This window comes from Copadichromis virginalis, linkage group LG2, assembly GCF_057382275.1.
Source record: "Copadichromis virginalis isolate Kocher_CV1m ecotype Utaka linkage group LG2, C_Virginalis_male_GT1.1, whole genome shotgun sequence".
In the NCBI taxonomy this organism is placed as follows: Eukaryota; Metazoa; Chordata; class Actinopteri; order Cichliformes; family Cichlidae; genus Copadichromis; species Copadichromis virginalis.
Genome location: NC_140619.1, coordinates 26,322,968 through 26,345,882, shown reverse-complemented (window position 1 = coordinate 26,345,882; position 22,915 = coordinate 26,322,968). Strand labels below are relative to the sequence as shown.

The 22,915-nt window shown below is 42.0% G+C and overlaps 1 protein-coding gene across 4 annotated transcripts in view; it reads right to left on the bottom strand.

Moving 5' to 3' along the window:
* Window positions 1-22,915, bottom strand: part of pdlim7 (PDZ and LIM domain 7) — a 32,978-nt gene that overhangs the window by 1,638 nt on the left and 8,425 nt on the right. For 3 of the 4 annotated variants that reach the window (XM_085475983.1, XM_085475991.1, XM_085476002.1), the window contains exons 3-9: window positions 20,621-20,772; window positions 16,813-16,840; window positions 15,819-16,015; window positions 5,660-5,712; window positions 5,236-5,479; window positions 2,429-2,609; window positions 2,209-2,329 (exon numbers count right to left, since the gene is read on the bottom strand). In XM_085475983.1, the coding sequence (XP_085332109.1) occupies window positions 2,209-2,329; window positions 2,429-2,609; window positions 5,236-5,479; window positions 5,660-5,712; window positions 15,819-16,015; window positions 16,813-16,840; window positions 20,621-20,772 (976 nt within the window). Of the gene's footprint in view, window positions 1-2,208; window positions 2,330-2,428; window positions 2,610-5,235; window positions 5,480-5,659; window positions 5,713-9,847; window positions 10,574-12,006; window positions 12,044-12,456; window positions 12,612-13,163; window positions 13,206-13,664; window positions 13,682-15,818; window positions 16,016-16,812; window positions 16,841-20,620; window positions 20,773-22,915 lie in introns of those variants that run through there. The other variant, XM_085476011.1, reaches the window with a different exon arrangement.

Here is a 22,915-nt window from a genome sequence, read left to right as displayed (position 1 = left end):
ACCTTTACGGGATCCGTAGAGACTGAAATCCTTTTCCACATCTTTCATCTTTAAAAGAAGAAGTGGAAGCTGTTTGCCGCTCCGAGATGAGCAATCCTCACTACACGCTACACGCAACCACTTAAGGGACTGAACGGTGTAAAATAAAGACGTATAGAGCTGCTTTGATGCCAAATGCCGGCTCCTCTTCTTATTGGCCATTTGATATCTATACTGTTTGTGTTATTGTGTCCACCCACTGTACATTAGTGCCTTTCCAGAGTGTAGGGGTGGGATTAGGATGAGGTGGAAATTGCTCCAGATACTTGACTGGATTTGCCAGTCTCTTTCATCACAAGGACTCGGGGGGGTGTCAGGTTATAATGCTGCTTCTCAAGAGTGAGTGGGTGAGAGCTGTACAATCCCTGAAAGATGCTGAGGCAGCAGAATGTTTATCAGAGCTGAAGGCATTATTCAGAATATGAGTACCCAGGTTCTGGCTTCGCCTCTGATAAAGCAGCAATCCACGTCAGATGCCCCGCTAACTCATTTATATCATAATAGAAGAGCACGCACCATTCATAAAACCCAATAGAGGTATGTATGAAGTAAACTGGAGCTAAATAGATTACAGCAGATGAAAACATCACACTTTATGATTGACTGCGGCATGTGCCAGGAGACTCTCGATGTAGGTTTCTGCCAAACCCCACAGCAATACTACAATGTTTGACAAAACGTGTCAGAAATAGTTTGATTTTTACAAAGAAAATAATCACAATTATTTCAGATAGACTGGAGAGGATGCACTGTAGAGAGGAAACAATTTTATCACAAAATGCACGCTACACCCGATTCATGCACTGGCTGAATTTAAAGATTTTGTACCCCGACGTCTATGACGTGGGCCGAGCTGTAGCATCCATTTAAAACGTGCTTCGTGGGTGTCAGCCTGCTCTGTCTCATCTGTGGACTTGAGGCCAGTGCAGATTTATAATCGGGCTCGATCCACGTGTGAAGTCGCGGGGCGTCTTACATGAGTCGAGATGTTCTCAGTCGGCGCTGGAACTAATTGATCTGCACACTCGGATTTTCAGCACGCTCAGGCAAATGCTATCTGGCTTGGACTCGAGTTTAGAATTAAACTTTTTATTAAAGCACAGGTTTCTGTGGGTGCTTCCATCTGCTCAGCAGAACTGACTACTGTCATTGTTGCAGTTATTAGTAGTAGTAGCAACTATTCCTTAGAACGACATAAATGCGACTGCTTTTATTTCCAGCAGAGGATTTTTCACCATGGTGACGCCTTTATGTTTTGTGAAGCCTTCAGTGTTGTATTGTTTGAATGAATGAACAGAGTCCTTGAGAGAAAACACAGTCGAACTACACATTTGGTCATGACTGAGGTCTTTATTATAAGTAAACTATCCTTTTCTCACCAGACACGCGAGTCTGGAACCAAACTGTCCTAAAGAGTGATGAAATCGTAAAAGAAAGGCGGACATTTACCATCTTTTGGAGCACAGTTGAAGCACAGACTGCATGTTATGGTTTTTGGATCAGACTCAAACTCAGGATACTGCACGCTCGTATGGTAGCGACTTGTTAATGGTGAAATAGTGATGCCCTAAAGCTTGCCCTGCTTTATCGTCTATTTTACTCTAAATGGAACCATAATTTACAAAGTGAACACTGAGCTGTATTAAATAAGACTTGAAACTAGCAATTCAGAAGAAAAACTCATTAGGAAAGTGGTTACAGAGCTCATTAATCAAGACAGAAGTACACTCATTTTTTTCCATGCACTTCTACAGAAACTGACTTCTTTGTCAAGCTGAGAGACGTCGCCCCCTGCTGGCCTATAGGGGAAATGGATGTGTAAAATCACACTAGCTTCAATTGGAATTCAGCTTTTTATACTAGGTGTGAGTTCACCCCATATTTTACACAACAGAGGACATCATAGCCATCACTACCAATCAGAATAGTTGTATGTATCCTCCCCTGGCCCTTGGAAGACAATCGACTGTGTCACAGCATTGGTGTTGTTTCATGTAGGATGTGAAGCAGTAGCATCAGTTTGTGAATGTGGCTCCAAAAAGAGCCGTTTCGGTCTTTGTTTTTTGTACCTTCTCCAACTCTTACACAATAACCATTTGCATTTAGATTGCTCAGGTATGCAATATAGGAAGTATAGTACATCTGTTCTGCAATGGTTCAGTTACTCACCTCTCTCACAGTAGGGTTCACCCTCCTCCATGTAAAAGGCTTGATTCCTGATAGGATTCTTGCAGGCTGCACACTTGAAACACTGAACATGGTAAGTCATCTTCAGTGCATGCATGATTTCCTGATGGGGGGGGGGGGGGGGGGGAAGAAAAAGGTTAACTTTTTTTAAAAACTTTGAAACGGCTGTTTTGATTTTGCTGGATACGACAGAAGCTCGTACCCCTATGATCTTCTTTTTGCACTTGGCACAGTTCGGAGCGTATCGGTTATCGTGGCACTTGGTACAATAGACGGCTCCCCTTTCTTCAAAGAAGCCCCCCTCCTCCAGGACCGCCTTACACTGCGAGCATGTAAACTCTTCCGGGTGCCAAGACCGTCCCAGTGCCACCAGGTACCGTCCCCTGGAGAAAAGAAAAAAAAAAAAAAAAGACTTAGTAACACATAAATAGGGGTTTTGTTTTTTTAAATATAAATTGGCTAAATAATCCAAAGCTTCAACAGAGGACTGAAAAAAGATCCAAAGGCACTCAGCAAAAATACACTAGACTGTGTGAAATGTGAGCAAACGCTGAAAACAAATTTTAGGTTTTCCAGAATTTGAATCTTCACTCAAAAATTAATGAATAAAAGCTCTTTGTTTGCAATGGTGACCAGAATATCAACCAGAGTTTCTTTGTTATTCTGAGTGATAACAAGATGTCTCCACACTCTGTGAAATATGCTGACTGGCTTAATTTGCTGCAGACAGGCAGTGTGTCGCGAATATTAAGAGTCTTAAATTGTCATCTCTAACAGGAGCCTCCAAGGAGCAAACACAGAGAGCCTCGCTCGAGTTAAAAAGAATCTGTACCTGTAAGAATTCCTTTACACGTATTTAGTCAATTTGAGAAGTTAATTAAAGATTTTTTGTGGAATAACAAGAAGCCAAGAGTGAATATAAAGAAAATGTGGGCCTCTAAAGACATTGGGGGAATGGCCCTCCCAAATGTGAAGTTGTGTAATTTAGCTTTTGAAATGTCAAGACTGGCCAAGCACTGGACAGGTTCGGACTCTGAGCTGAGCTGGATGAAGATCGAACAGGAACTAGTGAGCCCTTTTACACCCTTGGATGTTCTCTCACAGGGCTCAGCAATTAATGGACAAGACTTTCATAATAACCCAGTGCTTGGGTATTCTAAAGCTGTCTGGGTAGAGGTGCACAAGATGTGTGGAGCATCTCATTTAAGACAACCTTATACCTCGCTATGGAACAACACTGCTGTACAGATTGGGCGAAAAACAGTGTTCTGGAAGGAATGGCTTGTCAAAGGCATACACAGGATAAGTGATCTTTACTCAGGGGCAGTGTTTATGTCATTTGCTGAAATAACCCAAAAATATGGTTTGATAAGAGAAAATAATATTTGGAAATATTTACAAATAAGGGATTGTATTACCAAAGGAAAATTTACTCAAAGCTCAAATATGGTGGTGGAGTTTTTAGAATTGTCCAGTACAGCACATAGAGCAGCTGTTTTCTATAAACTGTTTAACAATCCAAAAAAAGAGATATGTGAAAACTTGAGGATTATATGGCAGACAGATCTGAGTTGTGCAATTTCTAAAGAAGACTGGTGTAGAATCTTGTCATTCTCTGATAAATATATAAGAGAGGCCAGGGGTAAATTTACTCAGTATAAATTAATACACAGATGGTACTTCACTCCGTCCAAACTTTATAGAATGGGAATCAGTCCCAGTAATATATGCTTGAAATGTAGTTCAGATCCAGGGACATTTATGCATGCTATTTGGGAATGTGGGAAAGTTTATCCCTTTTGGCAAAAAGTATTGGACAAAATAGGAAGGTGGATTGGTTTGATGATACCCTTGTCACCAAGACTGTGCTTATTAGGGGATCGGTCGGTGTTACCTGGGGTTTCAAAATATGACTTTGTGGTTATAAAGGTGGGGGTGATCGCAGCGGCTCGAGTTATTCTCAGTGTATGGAAGGAACCATCTCCTCCAGAATATAATAGGTGGGAAGAAAATATGCTGAAAATGGTGTCGTATGAAAAATTCTTGGCTAGGATTAATGATGATAGGGAGGGTTTTGACAAATCATGGGGATGCGTTTTTGGCTGAGATGGTTGGAATTTATTTGGTCAGGGCAATTATCTTTAGTTAAATTTTATGCTTGCTGCATTGTATGTTTGTGTAGGCACTCAGTAATGGAATAACTTAAGAATTTGATTTTATTGTCCTTTTTTTTTGCGGGTATACCGATAGTAAGTATTGAAAATAGACCCAAAATACAAAGGTGAATTAACCATGGGATTGGAAGCTGTCTTTTCTTTTCTTGTTTCTTTTCTGTTGTTTTGTTTATGTTTTCATGTTGTTAAATGTTAAAAACTACGGAGCCCCGCAGGGGACATGGGAGAAAAAAAAAATTAGGGAGAAAAAAAAATTAAGACGGACTTTTGCGAGATCTCGCAAAACTCCAACAATGGCGGCAGCTACTTAGTTGTTACTCTTTCTGGGTCACAAAATACACTTTTAAGATATTTTGAGGCGTGAATGTAGTTGTGTAAACGTCAGATACCTGCTCGGTTTACAAGACATCACATATTTGCAAAAGTGCTCCGACGTTTTTGGAGATCTGACACCCACTAGCTCGAAGCTAACGGGAGGTCGAGACCTACTACAGCCGGGAGGAACACCGCTTTCCCGGCACATCGTGCCTCGACCTCCCGGTCGGCTTCGAGCTGGCGGCCACTAGCTCGAAGCTAACGGGCGGTCGAGACCTACTACAGCCGGGAGGAACACCGCTTTCCCGGCACATCGTGCCTCGACCTCCCGGTCGGCTTCGAGCTGGCGGCCTCCGAAGAATGCGGCTAAAACTTTTGCGAGATCTCGCAAAAGTCAGTCTTAATTTTTTTTTTCTCCCATGTCCCCTGCGGGGCTCCGTAAAAAACAAACAAAGACTTCAATTACAAAAAAAAAAAAAAAAAAAAAATCAGCCTGTGTGTAGCAGCGGTGCAGCCTCACCTGATGATTTTGTTGCAGGCACCACATATGGGGGTCCTCCCGCTGTCTTCCGGCGCCTGCTGTGCAGCCTGCAGGATGGAACTGCGGCTCTGCATAGGCGTGGGCTGGGCTGGCTTCTGGTGCTGGGTCACGACGGTGCTGACCTTGTCTGGGTGAAAGCGGTCGGCAAAATTGGGGTCCGAGACCCACGGCGGTCGGCAGGAAGGAGCAGAACTCTTTGGTGCGGCGGCGGCACTTGTCGATTCTGCACACCACAAAAAAAATCCCATAACAATCCACCCTTCAAACAGATGTCTGTGGTGACAACTTTGAGTGTCGCGTTGTTGCTGCTGTATTGACACTTAAGACTTAGAATCGATTAGCGCAGCCTCTCCCGGAGGCTGCTGGGGCTCTTTTTAACGCATCAGCAGGAGAAGAAACTCACCATCTGGTTTATTTGCTGCTTGGGCCTTGGCAGGTGAGGGAGTTGGCTCAAGGCTGTGGGGAGAAAATGACTAATTAGAAAAGGTAGACATGCGCACACACACACACACACACACACACACACACACACACACACACACCTACTATAGTTACTTCTCAATGGATGCCATGTTTGGATAGCTCCTGCCATGGCTAAGCTGTCACCATTATGCTGTGCCACGGATTACCTTGTGTGTGAATGATTCCAAGCATCATTATTAATATTAATTGGGATTAACAGGGTAGCGTGGTGCCCCCACCTGTTGTGATCACACATTCTGATTCAGTGTATTAGATTTAACTGAAAGCAGCACAATAATTGAAATTTCACCAGTATCAAAGAGCAACAGTGAGCAGTTACTATCATGACTCAAAAATCAATCAAGTCGAACGTGATTTCAGCGTCATCGCCCTGCTGTTCAAGAGCTGCAGCCTCTCATGAAAGCATAAGAAACACCAACATCTCCTCAGGCGGCTGACGTCGCTCAAAGTTAGGCAAAAGTTAGATGACTGGAAACTCAGTCGCTTTCAGATTTGGGTGCGGAAGAGTTTCGCTTAGAGCTTGCATGTGCAGGAGTGTTGAAATAAAGCGTTTTCTACATTTCAAAGATCTGTTACCCGCAGCAAGCGTCACTATATTCAGAAAAAGCTTCAAATCTTGACGGAAGACAGAAAAACAACTTCTGAGCCAAGACAGTGAGCTCTGGAGACTTTTATCTTGAGAAAAAGAACCGGGCGGGGATTGTAAAAGCACCTTAGGCATCTATCGTGTTTACATCATCAACTGTGCCATCTAAAACACACTAATGAAAGGAGATGAAATCCCCTTTCATTAGCGTAAAGAAAATGAAAGATTGTGAAATCAATTACCCTACACCAACCTCATCCCATAGTTGTGCCTTTATCAGGTTAAGTCTATATATGAAAGAATGTTATTTATGTCGCCAAACAAATACACGAGGAAAAAAAAAAAAAAAAAAAAAAAACTGTAGCTACAGAGGCAGAAGTTACAGCTAGGAGCAATCTAGCAAGAAAAAAAAAAAGCCTAAAAGCCGTCTGCTATTTCTGGAATAATAAAGAACATTAAATCCCTTTGCAATACCAAGAATCTGGCTTATAGGACTAGTGACAGTAAGGAAGCTAAATCTTTCTAAATTAAGGATCGCAAGACCTCCTACCATGAGATTTTTGCAAAGAACCCGCAGAAAGAAAGAAAAATGCGTAAGAGGAAGTCAGAAGGCTGGATGAGCAGGATGTCTGCTGATGGAGTCAAACAAAGGACAGAGGCTGTTTCTGCCCGTGTGTGACTCACAGACCATGGGTCAGCTGCCCTCCACTCCACAGACACACTGACAAGCCTCACATCTGGGACCTCACCTAACAACTGACAAAACAAACTCCTATTCAACACCGCTGCCCCGGCTACATTCCCTTGCCAGGCTGCCCGTAGGTGTTGAAAGGCCGATGGCTCGGCTGTCTCGCAACCATGAGGTTTCTTTCTTCTCTCTGCTGCACCTCACTATGATGAATGTTGCAGGTGCAAATTGCACTACACCTCTATGTCGGCTTCTTCCCACCTGGAGCAGCCTAGATTGCGTTATCCTTGACATTTTCCCTGCTTTCAAACCCCCCCCCCTCCTCCTCCTCAGCAAGAGGCTTGATATGATGCAGGTGCACATTTTCTCTATCAGAGGCTGTGCAGACGGGATTTTTTATTTATTTATTTAGCTTTTGACTGGAGCATTTCCTTTCACTTTTCTTGTTCATCCTTTGCAGCTCTGATTTTAGATTCATCTGTACCGGTTTCTCTTTTTTCTCTCCCCCCTTTTTGGGTATCCACTCCTGTGGGATGCATCAACCTGAGCAACGAGGAAAGCAGAGAACTTTGCTGGCAGCTCAGCATCCGGCAAAGGAAATAGCAGGTTTTGATTTTTCATGGAGCAACAAGCCTCTGACATGTGTCACCCCTCCACCCAGTGAGGAGGTAAAGGTGATGCAGCTTTGCAAGAAGTCGAATGTGACTAAAAACCATGTGCGACAGTGGTGGCACATGCCTAGGAGGGCTGAATGAGAAACCTCATTCCTATTGGCTCTTCACATCTAAGCTTTGCACAAAGCTTTCTTCAGTATCTTCCTGCTTACTGTTATTTCTACAGATATAAAGTAATATTTTTACACATTGATTTTTTCCCTTCTGAAATCCTCTCTTACAGTTGAAATTTCTCTACAAGTTGATGCTTGACTCGATTAACTTGTCTAATTTAGCACATTGGTCTGGATACATTCCTACTCTAGCTAGTTTTCCACTAATTTTTCTTAATTAGTCACTTAGTAATACCTCCAACTTCACTATACATTAAAACACATTTGTCAGCCATTTCATTTGATACACCTGCTTCTCTTTAATCCAGATAACTAACCAGCCAATCACATGGAAGCACCGGAATGTATTTACCCTTGTAGACATGGTCAGGATGACCCGCTGAAGTTCAAACTGAGCATCGGAAAGAGAAAGAAAGGCAATTTAGATTTCTTTGAATTCATCATGGTCGTTTGTGCTAGACAGCACGGTCTGAGTATTTCAGATCTACCAGAATTTCCCATAAAACCATCTCTGAGGTTTACAGAAGATGGTCTGAAAGATAAAATATCCAGTAAGCAGCAGTTCTCTGCATCAAAAATGTTTTGTTGAAGGCAACAAGCAACTTAAACAGGCACTTTTACAAAAGTATGCACGTGTTGCCAAAAATTGGAAACAAAAGACCGGTAAAATGTTGCCAGGACTGATCAGTCTCTGACTATGCTGCGACATGAAAACATGGATCCATCCAGTCTTGTATGCTTCAGCCGAGTGGTGGCGTAACAGTGTGGAGGACATTTTCTTAGAGGCCTTTAGCACAGCCTACCTGATCATTGTTGCTGACCATGTCCTGTATGAACAAACTATTCATCTTCCAATGGTTCATATCCATCTCAAACTGCTTTCTCCTTGTACTCACACGGCCAGATCACCTGACCTCCAGATCTCAAACCAACAGAGCACCTTCAAGGTGCGATGAAAAAGGAGATTCACGTCATAGATTTGCAGCCAAAAGAAAAATCTGCAGCAACTGTGTGATGCTGTCATGTCAGTATGGACCAAGATTTCCCAGGAATGTTTCCAGCACCTTGTTGAGTCTATAAGCACAAAGTAGTAAGGATCTGAAGGAAAACACTGGGTCCAATCAGGTACCAGGAAGGCATTTCCAGTGAGTGTGTTACAAGCTCATTACATAAATCTGCTCTCCTCACTACTGCTGCATTTGTTAAACAAATTATTTGCCAAATTATAAAAACTGTCAGTATATGCTAATAATTTATCTTCGTCTTCCACCTGGGTCTGTGCGCTTCAGACCAATCAAGCTGAATTTCGATGTTTATGGACCAGCGTTGGTTAACCAACCATTTCCCCCTCATCAAGCAGCAGTTATAATGTTATATAACACCCCTTACATGACATGAGATTTGTTTGGACAGCACGAGAAACAAAGTATAAGCATGAGTCAGATGTGCGAGTGTGAGCACAGCTAAAGGGTTTAAAGCTGTATCCTCAAGCTCTAAATCATCTCATCTGTGGACATTTTTAAAATGGGATTTATAGACGTCCTTCACTATAGATGTTATGGATTTTATACATCCAGAAACATTACTACAAGAAATACTACTGATGAAAAGTCATTACCTACCAAACCTATTTGTTTTAGTCTGGTGTCAAAACCTATAGCGCTTCAGGATTACATTTTTTTTTTTCGCATTTCAGGAAAATGCAAATAACTCGAGACAGACTTTCCTCACAGTTCATCTCAGCACTTTATAAATGAGTATGCACATTTGTTGGGGTTTTTTTATGCCCGAATGCACAACAATTTTCTCTCAGGGGCAATAAAAGTAAACCTTGAACCTGGCTCTTTAAGACATCCCATTAATTCCAACCTGCATAAATACTGAATAAAGCCTCGCTTCTATATAATCACTTTTTGTCCAGCACACTATAAGTAAAGCAATTGTGACTTAGCAGCAGGGGAAAAAAAGAAAAGAACTGTTAGAGAGACATGCCCTTGTAAGCTTAAAGTAAACAAGAAAAGAAACACAGAAGGACAGAGAACAAGAGTTGCTTTTTTTCCCAGATGTTTTATATATTTTTGATGACAGCAGGAAAAAAAAAAAAAAAAAAAAAAAAAAAAAGTACAGTTTTTTTTCTTTAAATTGTGCGAGAAGCCTATTAGAAGAGGGGATCAAAACTGAGAACTCTAAAAGATGAAAACTCAATAAATGTAAACAGGCAGCAAAAGAGACAGACAGAGATCAAAAGGAGGGTCTGAACTTCACAATCAAAGAAGAAAGAACAGTGCTTCCCACCGCCGAGACCCCCTCCCCACCTTTCCACCAGTTTACTCCGAGTAACGCAGTGTGAAATGGAAAATAGGGCTACAGACACAATGGTCCACAGTGTTGTCAACAATCATCAAGTCAGAATTTCAGAGGGAGATCTTATGCTTAGGCTCAGTATGCAAGGTTCCACTTTAGGTTTTTGTCATCTAGGATACGTTTCTAATATTTTTGCTTTTCTTCGCTTCCCCAGATTTCTTTGTCAGTCCATCTGCATCTAAGGAGGTGAATTTGTTAACTGCCAGGAGACAGTCCACTATCTTCGTCGTCTTTATCACGTAGTCGTTGCAGTGTAGATATCGCTAGCCGGCTCTGGCTGGGCTCTGCGTCCCAGGGCGTCTAGGATGTCGCTCAGGATTTAATATTGAGGGCGCGAGCAGACCTGTCGTGGTGCCAATCCCTCAGACGGGCATAGCGGGGACTCTGAATCTCAGTGAGGAACTTTTCCCTGACCGCAGGCAAAAACAGATATGAAAGAGAGATAGACAGGAAGGAAACAGATTGCAGGGGAGAGAATAAATGAGATGAGAGGGATGGAGCAGAAAAGGGAGTAAAGTGCACAAAGTGAAAAGTTGAAGAAGAAAAAAAGCAGAGGGATGTAGTAGTAACATTTATGACATTTAGTACTCTTAAATATAACGATTAGAAAAGTATGGAAACAGAAGGAACCTGCTAATCTACTAATTAAAATAAAAGGGGACTTTTGAGGAATAGCATACTGCTGCTGCATGCACCAAGGTAATTGGACGATGGCTCCAGAAATTAAAATACTATCAACTCTTCCCATCTGCATTTTAGCAACACAGCAAAAAAGCAAAAAAGTTAATATGTTATGCTACTGAGCAGACTCAAAACAACAACAAAACCACACTATGAACAAAAACACACCGGGCATGCTGATGTTCAAAGCAGCAAAATTATGGTTGCTATATCTGTACAACACCACCATGGATACAGTCAGGATGTGCAGACTTTTAGCTTTAATTCAACGAGTTTAACAGACACTGATCAGAAACCTTTTTTTTCATTATTAATTAGTGCTGTTGTGTTAATCTCGTTAAAATGACGTTAACGCCATAACCGCAGATCTCCGTTAGCAATTTAGCGGGAATCGCCCCGTGAGTGGGGCTGGACGGTGCTAACGCGTTAACGAGCTAACCCGTTGACACCTGGCTAACGGAGATTTGCGGCGTTAATGCGGTTGTGACGTCATTTTAACGTGATTAACGCTAAAATCACTAATATAAATATAATGCCTCAGTACCATCCCTTTACAGGCCCAAAGGTATGTGTACAAATTGAGAAGCATCATTTTTAAGGCAGGATCTGGAAACCATAAACATCCCCGAATGCCACGTTTCCGCCTTTGAGATGCTTTTCTGGGCCTTTACTACAACTGCCTTCAGTCGCTGCAGCTTTGTGGGGTTTTCTACTTTTAGTTTTGTCTACAGTAAGAGAGCAGCATGTTTAGTCGAGGTCAGGTGACCTAACTTGGCCATTCATGAACAGTTATGCAGCATTTGACTGAATCTCAGCAGAAAACACAGCTCTGCGCACATAAATTGTATCCTGCTACTTTCTAATGAATAAACTCACATTTATAATGATGATCCCATCTCACTGTAAACATTGCAAAAAGTCTAATTATTGAATGATCAGTGTAATGATTCTGTTAAACCAGTTTAAGTTGATCTTCAGGTCTACACTTAAATCAGATTGTGGTGGTACACAGAGGCAGAGCTGCACGATTTAAACTACACTGACAGGAGAGGTTTTTTGTTCCTTTTCTTTTTTCAAAGTAGCTGCCAAGCTGAGGCTTCCACATATGCAAGTGTACAAACACAAACACGTGACCGGTCACATTAATGACAATCCGTTTACCTGGACCTCTTCATGTTTTCATCATCTGGGTCCTGCACTGAGAGATCCAGGAGAGACACACATCAGAATGCCTCACTAATACAAATGTTGACAAACACCTCAGAATAAGTAATGATATTCCTTATATTTAGCTATGCAGTTTCTTCCCTTGTCAGACTGGTTACAGTCAGGGTAGAAAAAAACACAAACAAAAAACAAACAAACATGAAAACATGTCAGTGAAAACACCAGCCACCTCTCTTCAGCTGAAAAATGAAGAAACCCCTCATCCACCTTTTCTGTGTCACTCAGTCTTGCTGTCACACTCAGTCCCAGAGATCAAATCACATCAACCGTTTAGTAACAGCCCCCCATCCTACACCTTATCTTGACTAACAGAGAGGCCCACCCCTCAAACCCATTACTCTCTGCTGTAACAGTCCATCACTTCTGTCTTAGGCCCTGACTTACTGAAGTCGGTGCCTGTGAGCTGAGCCAGGATGCGGAAGGAACGAGACTGGGTGGTGCCAGTGCGGGGCTGCCAGTCCTCAGTGTCCTCAATCAGCCTCTTCTTGCTGCGGTCGTTGGGAATAAAACAGGGGATGCTCTCCACCCTGAGGCCGTACCTGCCGCGCACACACACCCAGGAGCAGGAGCACACAGCAGGTGCGGTTAACACAATCACATCCAGGGACTACCCACTCACACAAACGCATGGAGGAACGCTTAGTATCAGAGTCACGCAATAACAGCACTAATGGACACCCATTACTAAGATTTCTCATGGGGACACGGCAGAAGCTCATAAACGGAAGATACTCATAACTGTCATTAGAATCAGCGCAAGAAAAGCCACTTCACTTCAGTACCTGGCTTTATGTGAAGAGGAAAAAAAGCTAAAAGGAGAGGCATTTATTTTTCATAAACAACTTAATCACTCAAATGAAATGCTTTTTAAGCTGCTCATTTTAAGCACAGCTGTAGGTCAACTGCAGCATGCGTTCGTAAACAAGCGAGAGAAATATCAAAAGACACAGTCATTAATGAACTGCCATCCTCGCTCTGTAAACACAGTCACTCAGTCTAACAAAAGGGCATCAGCATTTTCTCGCTTTTACATAAACAGCCAGATTAGCCTACAAAGCCGACCGCACAGCCACCATGCAGCTGCCCCTTACTTGGACTGTTGGTAGATATCATCATAGTAAGTTGCTTCACCCCTGTGGATTAGACCAAAGAGCACGTAAACACTAGGCTCGTGAAGTTACCATAGGAACGAGAAGATGGAAGGCGATATTTGACAATATTTCTTATTTTGCACAGACTGCAATCTAATAAGAAATAGTTTAACTGTGAAGTAGGAGATAAACTGCAACTTCATTCTCCTTTTTGGGGTCTCTGACTTTAAGGCTAATTAAAAATGTGCACAATATTAGTCTCGCATTCTTCTTTTAAATTAAGTTATTCTAATACAATAGTTTTGTGAAGTCACACCCAGTAAAGACATGCAACCGAACTACTATCAGGCTGTGCACAGCTTTGTCATGAGACAAAGTGTGAATGCCAATTTATAAAAGTATATATATATACGCCATAACCGCAGATCTCCGTGTGTGTGTGTGTATATATATATACACACACTTGACTGCAAATGAAAACAAGAAAAGAAACATACTAACTTGTAATGAGCTTCCATCTGTGGAGTTAAAAGAAGAAAAGAGTGGGAAAAAGGTTAGAGTTAAGATTTCAGGGGGAGGAGAAACTGAGCACGTCTATACACGACAAAGGTTTCACACAACAGACGATCAAAAACATTGCAAAATGCAGAAACCATGCGAGAGGTGTGTAGAGATATGCTGCTATTGTCAGCAGGCTCTGTGAGAGGAGGAAGAAGGACGGCATTGTTTGACTGTCAAATCATCCATTGTCACCCTGACCCAAAAGGACTCAGCAGACTGGCACAAAACATTTGCTTTCCTGCTCCTCTCATCCCCGTACACAAACGCCTCACAGAGGTACGTACACAGCTGTAGCCTTTTGAAAGGAAAATTAAACCTAATTTCTGTGCCATTCGGCTTCATTCACAGGCAACAGGAGCACAAGAGGGATCTGCTCATCATAAATGCTACAGCAGTGATGTATTACTGGTAACTCTGTCCAAACACAATGCTAAACCTGTTCTAACACGTCGGGCTTAGACAGCTTTTTGGATCCAACTATTAACTGTGGAGAATCAAGGAATAGATGACGTCCTCACCAGATTAACCTGGTGGTTTTGATTACGCTCAACTCTTTTCAAACATGACAAGAGGAATTAGTGTTGCAGAGTAACAAGAAAAGTTGATTTTACAAAGAAGAAGAAAAGCAGAGCAGGAAAAGCTTGGGAAACCAACAGAATGTATGAGGCTAAATACAGCAACAGACCACATCTCACCAGCGGCTGGAGACGGAGCGCTGCCATGACCCAAATTAAAAGGAACTGGACCGGCCTATCCTTACAGACCATTTCATGCCAAACTTCTACTTTCCAGATCATTTAAAACACATTTCTTGCAGGAATACTTGGAAAAAAAATATTAAAAACTCAGCGGGTTAAAGAAAGAAAAAAAAGCAATGAACATTTCAAGGTCAAAGGCTCACTTTTACAGCAAACTACATCAAATGGTTTCTGGGAATCTGCGTCTCAGGCGGTACAGCAGATTATCCCATAAATGCAGAGGCCGGCGTTCATTCCCCGGCTATTCCACGTACCGAAGTGTCCTTGAGCAGGACTCGGTGACAGCTCGATCAGCATTAGCGTGTGAGATTTGTGCATCAGAATCATAATGTCAAGCGCCACACTGCATCTGTCAAACATTACATATTTCATTCTGCTAACTGTAGATGCAAGAGACGAGTAATAATCACGCTCGATCAATAACCCATCTGCTGAAATGGAAAATCTGTTATAAGAAAGAAATGATTTAGCAAGAAATATTTCGCATCTTCTTTTCAGTTCCCACTATTAAAAACAACAATGCTTTTCTCTCCCACACATTACACCGACTTGCAATCATTTTCTAAAGACTCACCTCCACTGTCGCTTACTCATTCTAATCTATACTCGAATCCAGCCTTAAACAAAGTCTTTGTATAAATCTTAAAGATTTAAATCATGATGTTCGTTTTTTTCCCCCCGTCCTAAGGTTAGAGAAGACGTAAAAAGGAAAGTGACTGAGTAAACAGATTAAGTTAAACACACAAAATGAGGATGATGGGAACAAAGATTAAACAATGCAGAAAAAGAAAAAACCCGTGACAGCATCTACAGTGTCCAAAGAACACAGAGTTTAACATGGCTGTAAAACTGTGGCTGATTGTTGGCACATATAACCAATCCCAATACTTCTCTGTCATCTTGATAGATTTCACTGCAGCTGTCTTTCATCCACAGCTGGAACTGCATATTTCAGCTAAACATTTCCTGCTATACAAACACCACCAGACTTAATCAGGACACAATCTACAACAGCAACTACTACTGCTGTGTTTAGCATTAGCCTAAGTTTAGACAAATTATTGGCACAGTTAATAATTGGATTTCCACAGTGAGTCAGCTTGCATTTGCCCTCCTCTCTTTTCTCTAACATGCCCTAAAAGAAAATGTAAAAAATCTGTGACTTCACTTTGGCACCACACGGCAGCACTGATTGGACTAAATTCTTTAAATTCCTAAAGGCATTATTTTCTTTTTAAGTTTAAAACAAGAATAATGAGACGTCAGAAAAATGCCATTAAAACCACATTAGTCACGTTGCGGTTCCAATGTTAATAGCGTTTATTCATCCACCTACCCATTCTGTGGCTGGGGTGTACTGGCATGCCCCTGCGAGCACGGGGTGTTGAGTTTAGGAGAGTAGGCCACAGGTTTAATAGCAGGTCCTGAGTTGGCACTAGCACCACCTGCTGCAAATGGCCTCGCCATCTTGTTAATGGTCGTGCTCGGGGCAAAGGAGTACTTTGGCGGAACAGAAGCTGTAGCAAGCGAGTCCTGTGAGGGTGTGGGAGAAGGAGACAATGCAGCACAGTGCACGACATGCAGTTAGACGTTTGTGACACGCACAGAGAACTCCATCTGCCGTCGCACAAGCCCAAGCTTTTCCAGCACAGTCCCAATATTTCATTATAGCAAAAAGATTACTCTGTACTGCGACGGCGGCTCTGTCAAAAGCCTCCGGGCTTTTCTCTACACATGGAAAAAAAATGCTTAAGAAGTGTGAACACAGATTTTATTTGTGTTGGCAGTCGGCCAATTGCTGGCCAATGTAATCTGCTACTGCTGCTAAAATGAAAATGCTCAAATTGTCGTCTATAACTGACGTGTCTCACTAATGAGATTTCCTCTTTGAGTATTGTGCATGGACTGCAGCAAGAAAATAAACAACTATTAAAATAGAACAGTGACTCTGCGTTTGTGTCATGTGCCGGCTGCTTTTCTAAAAACCGTTCAGTTTGATCAGCTGACCGGGTGACTCCACAGACTTAAAGCGTCAGTATTTATCTGGTATCAGGGACTGTGCGGGAAATTCCAAATGCATCAGCGACAACTGCCCAGCAAACTGCTAATTTTGCAACCTGCTGATGCTTGGCTAATGCAGAGTGCATGGACTCTGTGAGAGCTTGACAAGGCAGGTGATTCAGATGAAATTGAAGAACACAAAGTGACACGAAAAACTGTGAGTAACAATTAAGTTTGAATTTAACTGTCACAGCACAGCACACCATGCCAAACCATCCAGAGTGTCCACGCTGAGGTGAGCTCGGCGAGTCAGATAAATGCAGGCTTACCTTCTGGTCTCCACCCGCTTTGGAGGGTCTAAAGAGAAAGAGGGGGGAAAAAAATCAACACGTCAGAAAAAATGTGCTTATTGTTCATTATATTTCCACTAGTTTTACTTCACATTATCGTAAGAGGTAACTTGGAAAAATGTGTTTAATTTTTTACAGTTTGTGTGCTGTACTTTGTTTTAAGGTTCACAAAGAAAAAAAAAAAAAGGATTTTCATTTTAATAAACTTATTAAGAGAGCTGAGAATACAGCGGGTCAATCAGTCCTGTTCAGGTCTTAAAGCTTCTCCCAGGATTAACATCCCTGCGGTGTCCCCCGCCCCCGACAGAGCACACGATTATTAGAATATATCTTTACGCATTAAACATGGAGGCGGCCGGCTTTACACTTCTGTTTCCTCCTGAAATAATTGAACATAAATCACCGCCACCCTTTGACCAGCGCTTACACGCTGCACAAAGCTCAAATAGGGTTAAGCCAGAATGAATCCACCCTGCAGTTACTCATTGTTTGAGGCTATAATCACCAACAAAAACAATGGGCCGCGCTTCCTGTGACACAGAAAATAATAACCGCTCATGCTGTTGCCTGCTCAGCCGCTAATAGAGCAGTGTTTAAGACAGAATGACAACAGGGCTGAGCAGATAGACAGGGCAGCGAGGGGAAGGCATACTGACATGTCTGCTCATGTCACATTTCTGGAAGACAAATCGATGTGACACAGTGCTTGAGCTCACCTTAGCTAGGCTGACAAGTTAATGAGACATTTGAAATCTGGGACATGGGGAATTCGTGCCATGACCCTTTTGTTACCGCGTTTAATTTGGCAAGGTGGACTAAAATGAACAAATATGAAGATGATTTCATCTGTGTTTTTGGAAGAAATCAGTTTGCTTGTGCTGAAACCGAATACGCACGGTGTATGAGATCATTTCCCACTTCATTTCATGGGTCACTTATCTTAGCTGATGCACGTTTAGCTTTCAAGCTGATCTTAGATAAAGTTAGAAATAACAAAAACCTCCCATGATACTGTAATCAACTTTGCACACTTCACCAACATTCTCCAAACACAAGCCTCCAGTCCAGCGGCCGGCTAAAATATGAGTCGAATGTGTCCCCGTGGATGCTGTGGGATGTTTTTCCTGTGAACCTTTTCTATTAAACAAGATGATCATTGGTGTCGAACAAAATGAGACGCCAAACCAAACAATAGACCGTATCTCATCATCGCGCAGCTGTCCTCCTCTTTAGGCATAAAAAGAAACCGTGGATGGCAGCCAAGATACGAATAAATAAGACTGACAATAGCTCCTCTCTGAAAAGAGTTTCAGGAAAACAATATTTGCTTGTCTTACAATATAATAACAATCGGACGGGGTGAGATGAAGAGAGGAGACTGGGGAGTCATGGGAAGAAGAATGTTTACAAAAGCCGGACTCCACAAGGAGACGAGAAATGGAGGAGGAAAAAACCACAGAGTGCAAGAAAAGTAAACACGCTGACCTGTTACTGTTCTGTCGAAATATTACACCATTTCCTGTGAAGCCACATATTTAAATTAAACAGATATTTTTCAAATACAAAGCAACGTTATATTTTGACATCCATATCCACAGTGCAATACCGCTTACATTCACTGGCCACTTTATTAGGCACACCTGTTCAACCGCACCATAATGCAAATATCTAATTAGCCAATCAGACGGCGACAACTTGGTACATTTGGGCATGTAGACATGGTCAAAACGACCTGTTGGAGTTAAAACCGAGCACCAACACGGAGGAGAAAGGTGATTTAAGTGACTTTGAAAGCAGAAAGAGAAAATATCCACTGAGCAGCAGTGTAGACATCGTGAATGTGCAGCCAAAAAAAAAGTATTCCAGAAACTGTGTGATGGCATCATGTCAATATGGAGCAAAATCTGAGGAATGTGTCCAGCACCTTGTTGAACCATGAACTATTGTTCAAGGCATATCTGGCCCAACCCAGTACGACCAAAGTATACCAAATAAAGTGCCAGGAGAATGTAATGTACACTATAATTTAATGAATGATAAGACTGATCTGATAACACATCAACAGGATGTAGCAAGTCTTTTTATTCCTGGACATTATACCCTGTTTTAAGTGGTTGTCCAATTAAGGAAAGAGAGCTTAAAATGCTTAGAAATACAGGTTAATGTCCAGCAACACGCTGATCAACATTATAAAAAGGGAAACAAGAGCGGGAAAGCCAAGTACCCAAATCTATTATGTTGTACGAATGCAAGAAAACCTGGAATATTTGAAAGAAAAAAAAAATGCCGTAAACATATCTCCAAATCTCCCTTCTATTCATTCACGTAATGGCTCTGCCTTCTGAGCAGCCTGATAAATGACCTGTGGCTGCTCGGATTCAACTAAACGCACAAAGAAGATTTGTAAGAATTAAAGAGTCGAGTCTCTTGGTAGGAACAATAAAGCGAAGACGTTAACACAGCCATTTTCATCTTACTTATGAGGATCACAAAATCAAAATGAGTCCCATGACAGCAGCCGGCCCATCGTTGTTACTTAACAAGTCAATACTTCTCATTTTCTGAAGGTTTTAGGTCCTTGAATGATTACGTTTGATCCTTCATTGGGAGGGATTTCCCCCCCACCTTCCCCTCGCTGTCTTATAATTAAGCTCTTGATGAAACATTCTGGCTTCGACTCTACTGAGAGACTTTGTCAAGTATTTCTGGCAGGAAGTATGTGAGCAGGTATAAGTGCTGCCTATAGAAGGTTACGCAGTGCTAATTAAAAATTACTGAAGCAAAATAAAAAGATTTTCTTGCCGCACATTTAACAACAAAGTGTTGCATCTGAAAAAAATAAAAGTTTCTCTAATTTCATTATGGAACTGAGGCAAGTATGGTGCCCAAGGTTCCTCTGAAGATGGTGTATTTGAACAGAACAAAGGCCGGTACATCCACCCGACGGCACTCATCGCTGCGTTTCCTTCTTCATGATGTGAAGGACAGAATATTACTGTTAGAAGTAAGCCAGGACGGATTCAGACAGGCTGTACCTCTGCCAAATCCACGACATTCCCCTGCTTTAATAAGTGAGAATGGCGCACCTAGCATTACTATTAAAATACATGCAGTGAATAATTCATTTGTATCAAGTTTAATTTCAGACCGACAGGCACAAAGTTAGTCTTTTAAACTGCCTGCAAGCAAAAAGGCCATCATATTTTAATAGGGTGAAGTCAAGGCTGAAGTCTCTTATGAATGAGGCTGGTAATGAGGCCGTTTATTTCAAAAAAATAAAATAAAAAAAGCTTCGAATTGAGCACCTGAATACGGCTTCCACAACCCCAATTCTGTGAATCCAAGTGCAGCAGAAATGTCATAGCATTTCAATTGAATACACATGTGCAAAAAACAAAATGCCAGAATTCAATGTTGCTGAGAAGAAAGGAAGGAAAAAAAAGAAAGAAAAAAAAAAAAAAGGATCAAATCCTTTATAAATGTGCCTGAAGGTTTTTTTTGTTCGATGCTAATGAAATCTTCTGAATTATTCTCCAGATATCCTGTTAACTCCTCATTAATAACACCTTTCTGCCAATAAATATTTACTTTGCTTTATTTGAGCCGTGCCCGAATCTAAAAACCAATTTAAAATCCGTCACGTTGGATCAAGTTTCACTCAAAGTATGTCGTCCTATTTTGTCAAAGTAAGGATGAAATCGGGCATTTGTTTTGTGGGGATTTGTGCTTCTGTTTGAATGAGATAAGCGTATCATTTCGTTACATCGCGCGATGTCGGACGGCTAACCTGCTGAGGGTGAGGGTGAGGGAGCCTGACGCTTCTCTGATCTTGTTTTGTGCCTCCACATGGGTCATCTCCTCTGCGTTGGCGTCACCGATCGCCACCACCCAGTCTCCAACATCGATGGCAGCCTGAGCTGCCTTTCCGCCCGGCGTCAGCTGGAGGATAAGAAACAAATTCAGACAGGAGGTTAGACAGCTATGGTAATGTGAAGCGTACATGGTAACATCAAGGCAGAGAGGACGGTTTCTGTCCGTGTTCAGACAGCAGTACCTTGTGAATGCCTTGCGCTACCATGACACACCAAATATCCCTGTAAAGATCACCTTCTCCTTCTTCTGAAACCATTTGAGTTTCCCATCTAGCACAAACGTTAATGGAGTTACAATCATTTAAAGGTGCTTGTAAAATGGGACCGCAAGTGGGCCCGTGGTAAACAAAGGGTTAATGTGAGAAACAGAAGAGCCGTTTAAAACAGTGTGTCTCAGTTTTTCTACATAACAAAGAAACACTGCTGTAATAAATGACAGAAATCTATCAGCATGACTCTCTGGGCTTAAACTGTAACAAATAAATGTGTAAAATTACTGAAGAAGGAAAACCTTTCATTTAAAACAGGGGAGCTTTTTCTCAGTAGGAAAAGCCCTCCTTCAGATTTTACAGGGACCATCTAGTGGGCCACATTGAAGTCTTTGCTAGGCCTATTCTGGCCCCTATGCCTTATGTTTGACACCCCTGCTTTAGAGAGCATTTTAAGTTTGCTTTTAGAGATAACGTCAAAGAAAGCTTAATAAATCCTCCTTTAAAGATCGAGCTGTGTGACTTCCATGTTCAGCTCAGCCCCCCTTCACGCATGTCAAATAAAAACAACAACCTAAACATAAAAAGTCATTAACAGGCTGCTTTAGTATGCCACTTTCTAGACTTAACTCTGAACGCTTTACGTCGTGAGCCACATTCAGACACACACACAGACTTAGACAGCGCTTTATGCATCTCACACATGCTGACGCATTGGGGGCAATTTGGTGTTCAGTATCTTGCCCCAGGACATCTCAACAAGCAGCTCAGAAAAACCCAGGAATCCAACCTTCAACTTCGTGATTAGTGACAACCCCCTACACCTCCTGAGCCAAAACTGATTTTGCTGTGTTGATCATTAAAACTCGATGATCCGCTCACAGAGTCTGCGCTTCTGGGTCCATTTTACCAGCAGAGACAGGCATTATGGGTCATCATGACGTTATCAGTCAGCAGCTTATGATTTACCGCAGACTGCCAGAGACATACTTGATAGCTGCAGACAAGGACCGTGTGTTACCAATAGTCACATCATTTACTGGAAAGAACCATCTACCTTTTCCCACGCAGGCAGGTAAATCACTTACTGACAGGAGTATGACATCATCCTCTCGGGCTGTCACACAGAACGCGGGCTTATTGAGTCAGAGCTTGAGTCAAGGATATGGTCCTGTTACAACAGGAAAAACTTGACAGAGTTTAGAGAGGCAGTAATGGTATTCTACATGTGCACGGCGCGTCTGGCAACACCTCTACAGAAGAGAGATGACCCGCCGTGTTCAGTAAAGGCTTAGTCAGCTTTTCCAATGGAAAGACGTGTCATATTCTAAATAAATGAAGAACCAAGTGTTTAGCGTTAGATAAGTGAGGGAGTGCCAAGATTTGTAACAAAGAATAAAAAAAATTTTTTTTTAAAAAAGGCCCCACAAGGGTTACTCTCTGATGTCATGGATCCCTGTAAATGTTAGCTCATCAAAAGCTCAGAGGAGTGGTGCAATCAATAGCTTTCTGGCATGTTCGGCTAAGCTGTCGCACTCGCCGCTTTGATTGCACGCTTTAAACATAAACAGCGATGTCGGTGGGGGTGGGGTGTAAATATGCATCATAAACAGATGACGGTTAAGGCTGAAAAATGACTGCGCCCCACAAAGACAACGCAAGTTAAAGCCAGTCTGGCATCAAAACACGGCAAAGCTAAAAATAGGAAGACATGCATTCCTAAGGGGCAATCCGAGTTACACTTATTTTACAGCCAAGTTCAAGCATCACTTTAATTGCCTTTGATTTTCACTCACTGGAAGCAATTAGAGGGGTTAAGAAAGATTTTTCTTAGTTTAGAAAGAACTTCAAAAAAGGCCTTTAACAGCTTACATTAGGGAAAAACAACTGTGACATGTGACGTGTTCGGAAAAAAGGGCCACATCCTGGCATAATGCCATGGAGGTTCACTACAGAGAGCTGCAGTCCTGCTTCCCTGCTACACTGCGTAGTAAAACTCCA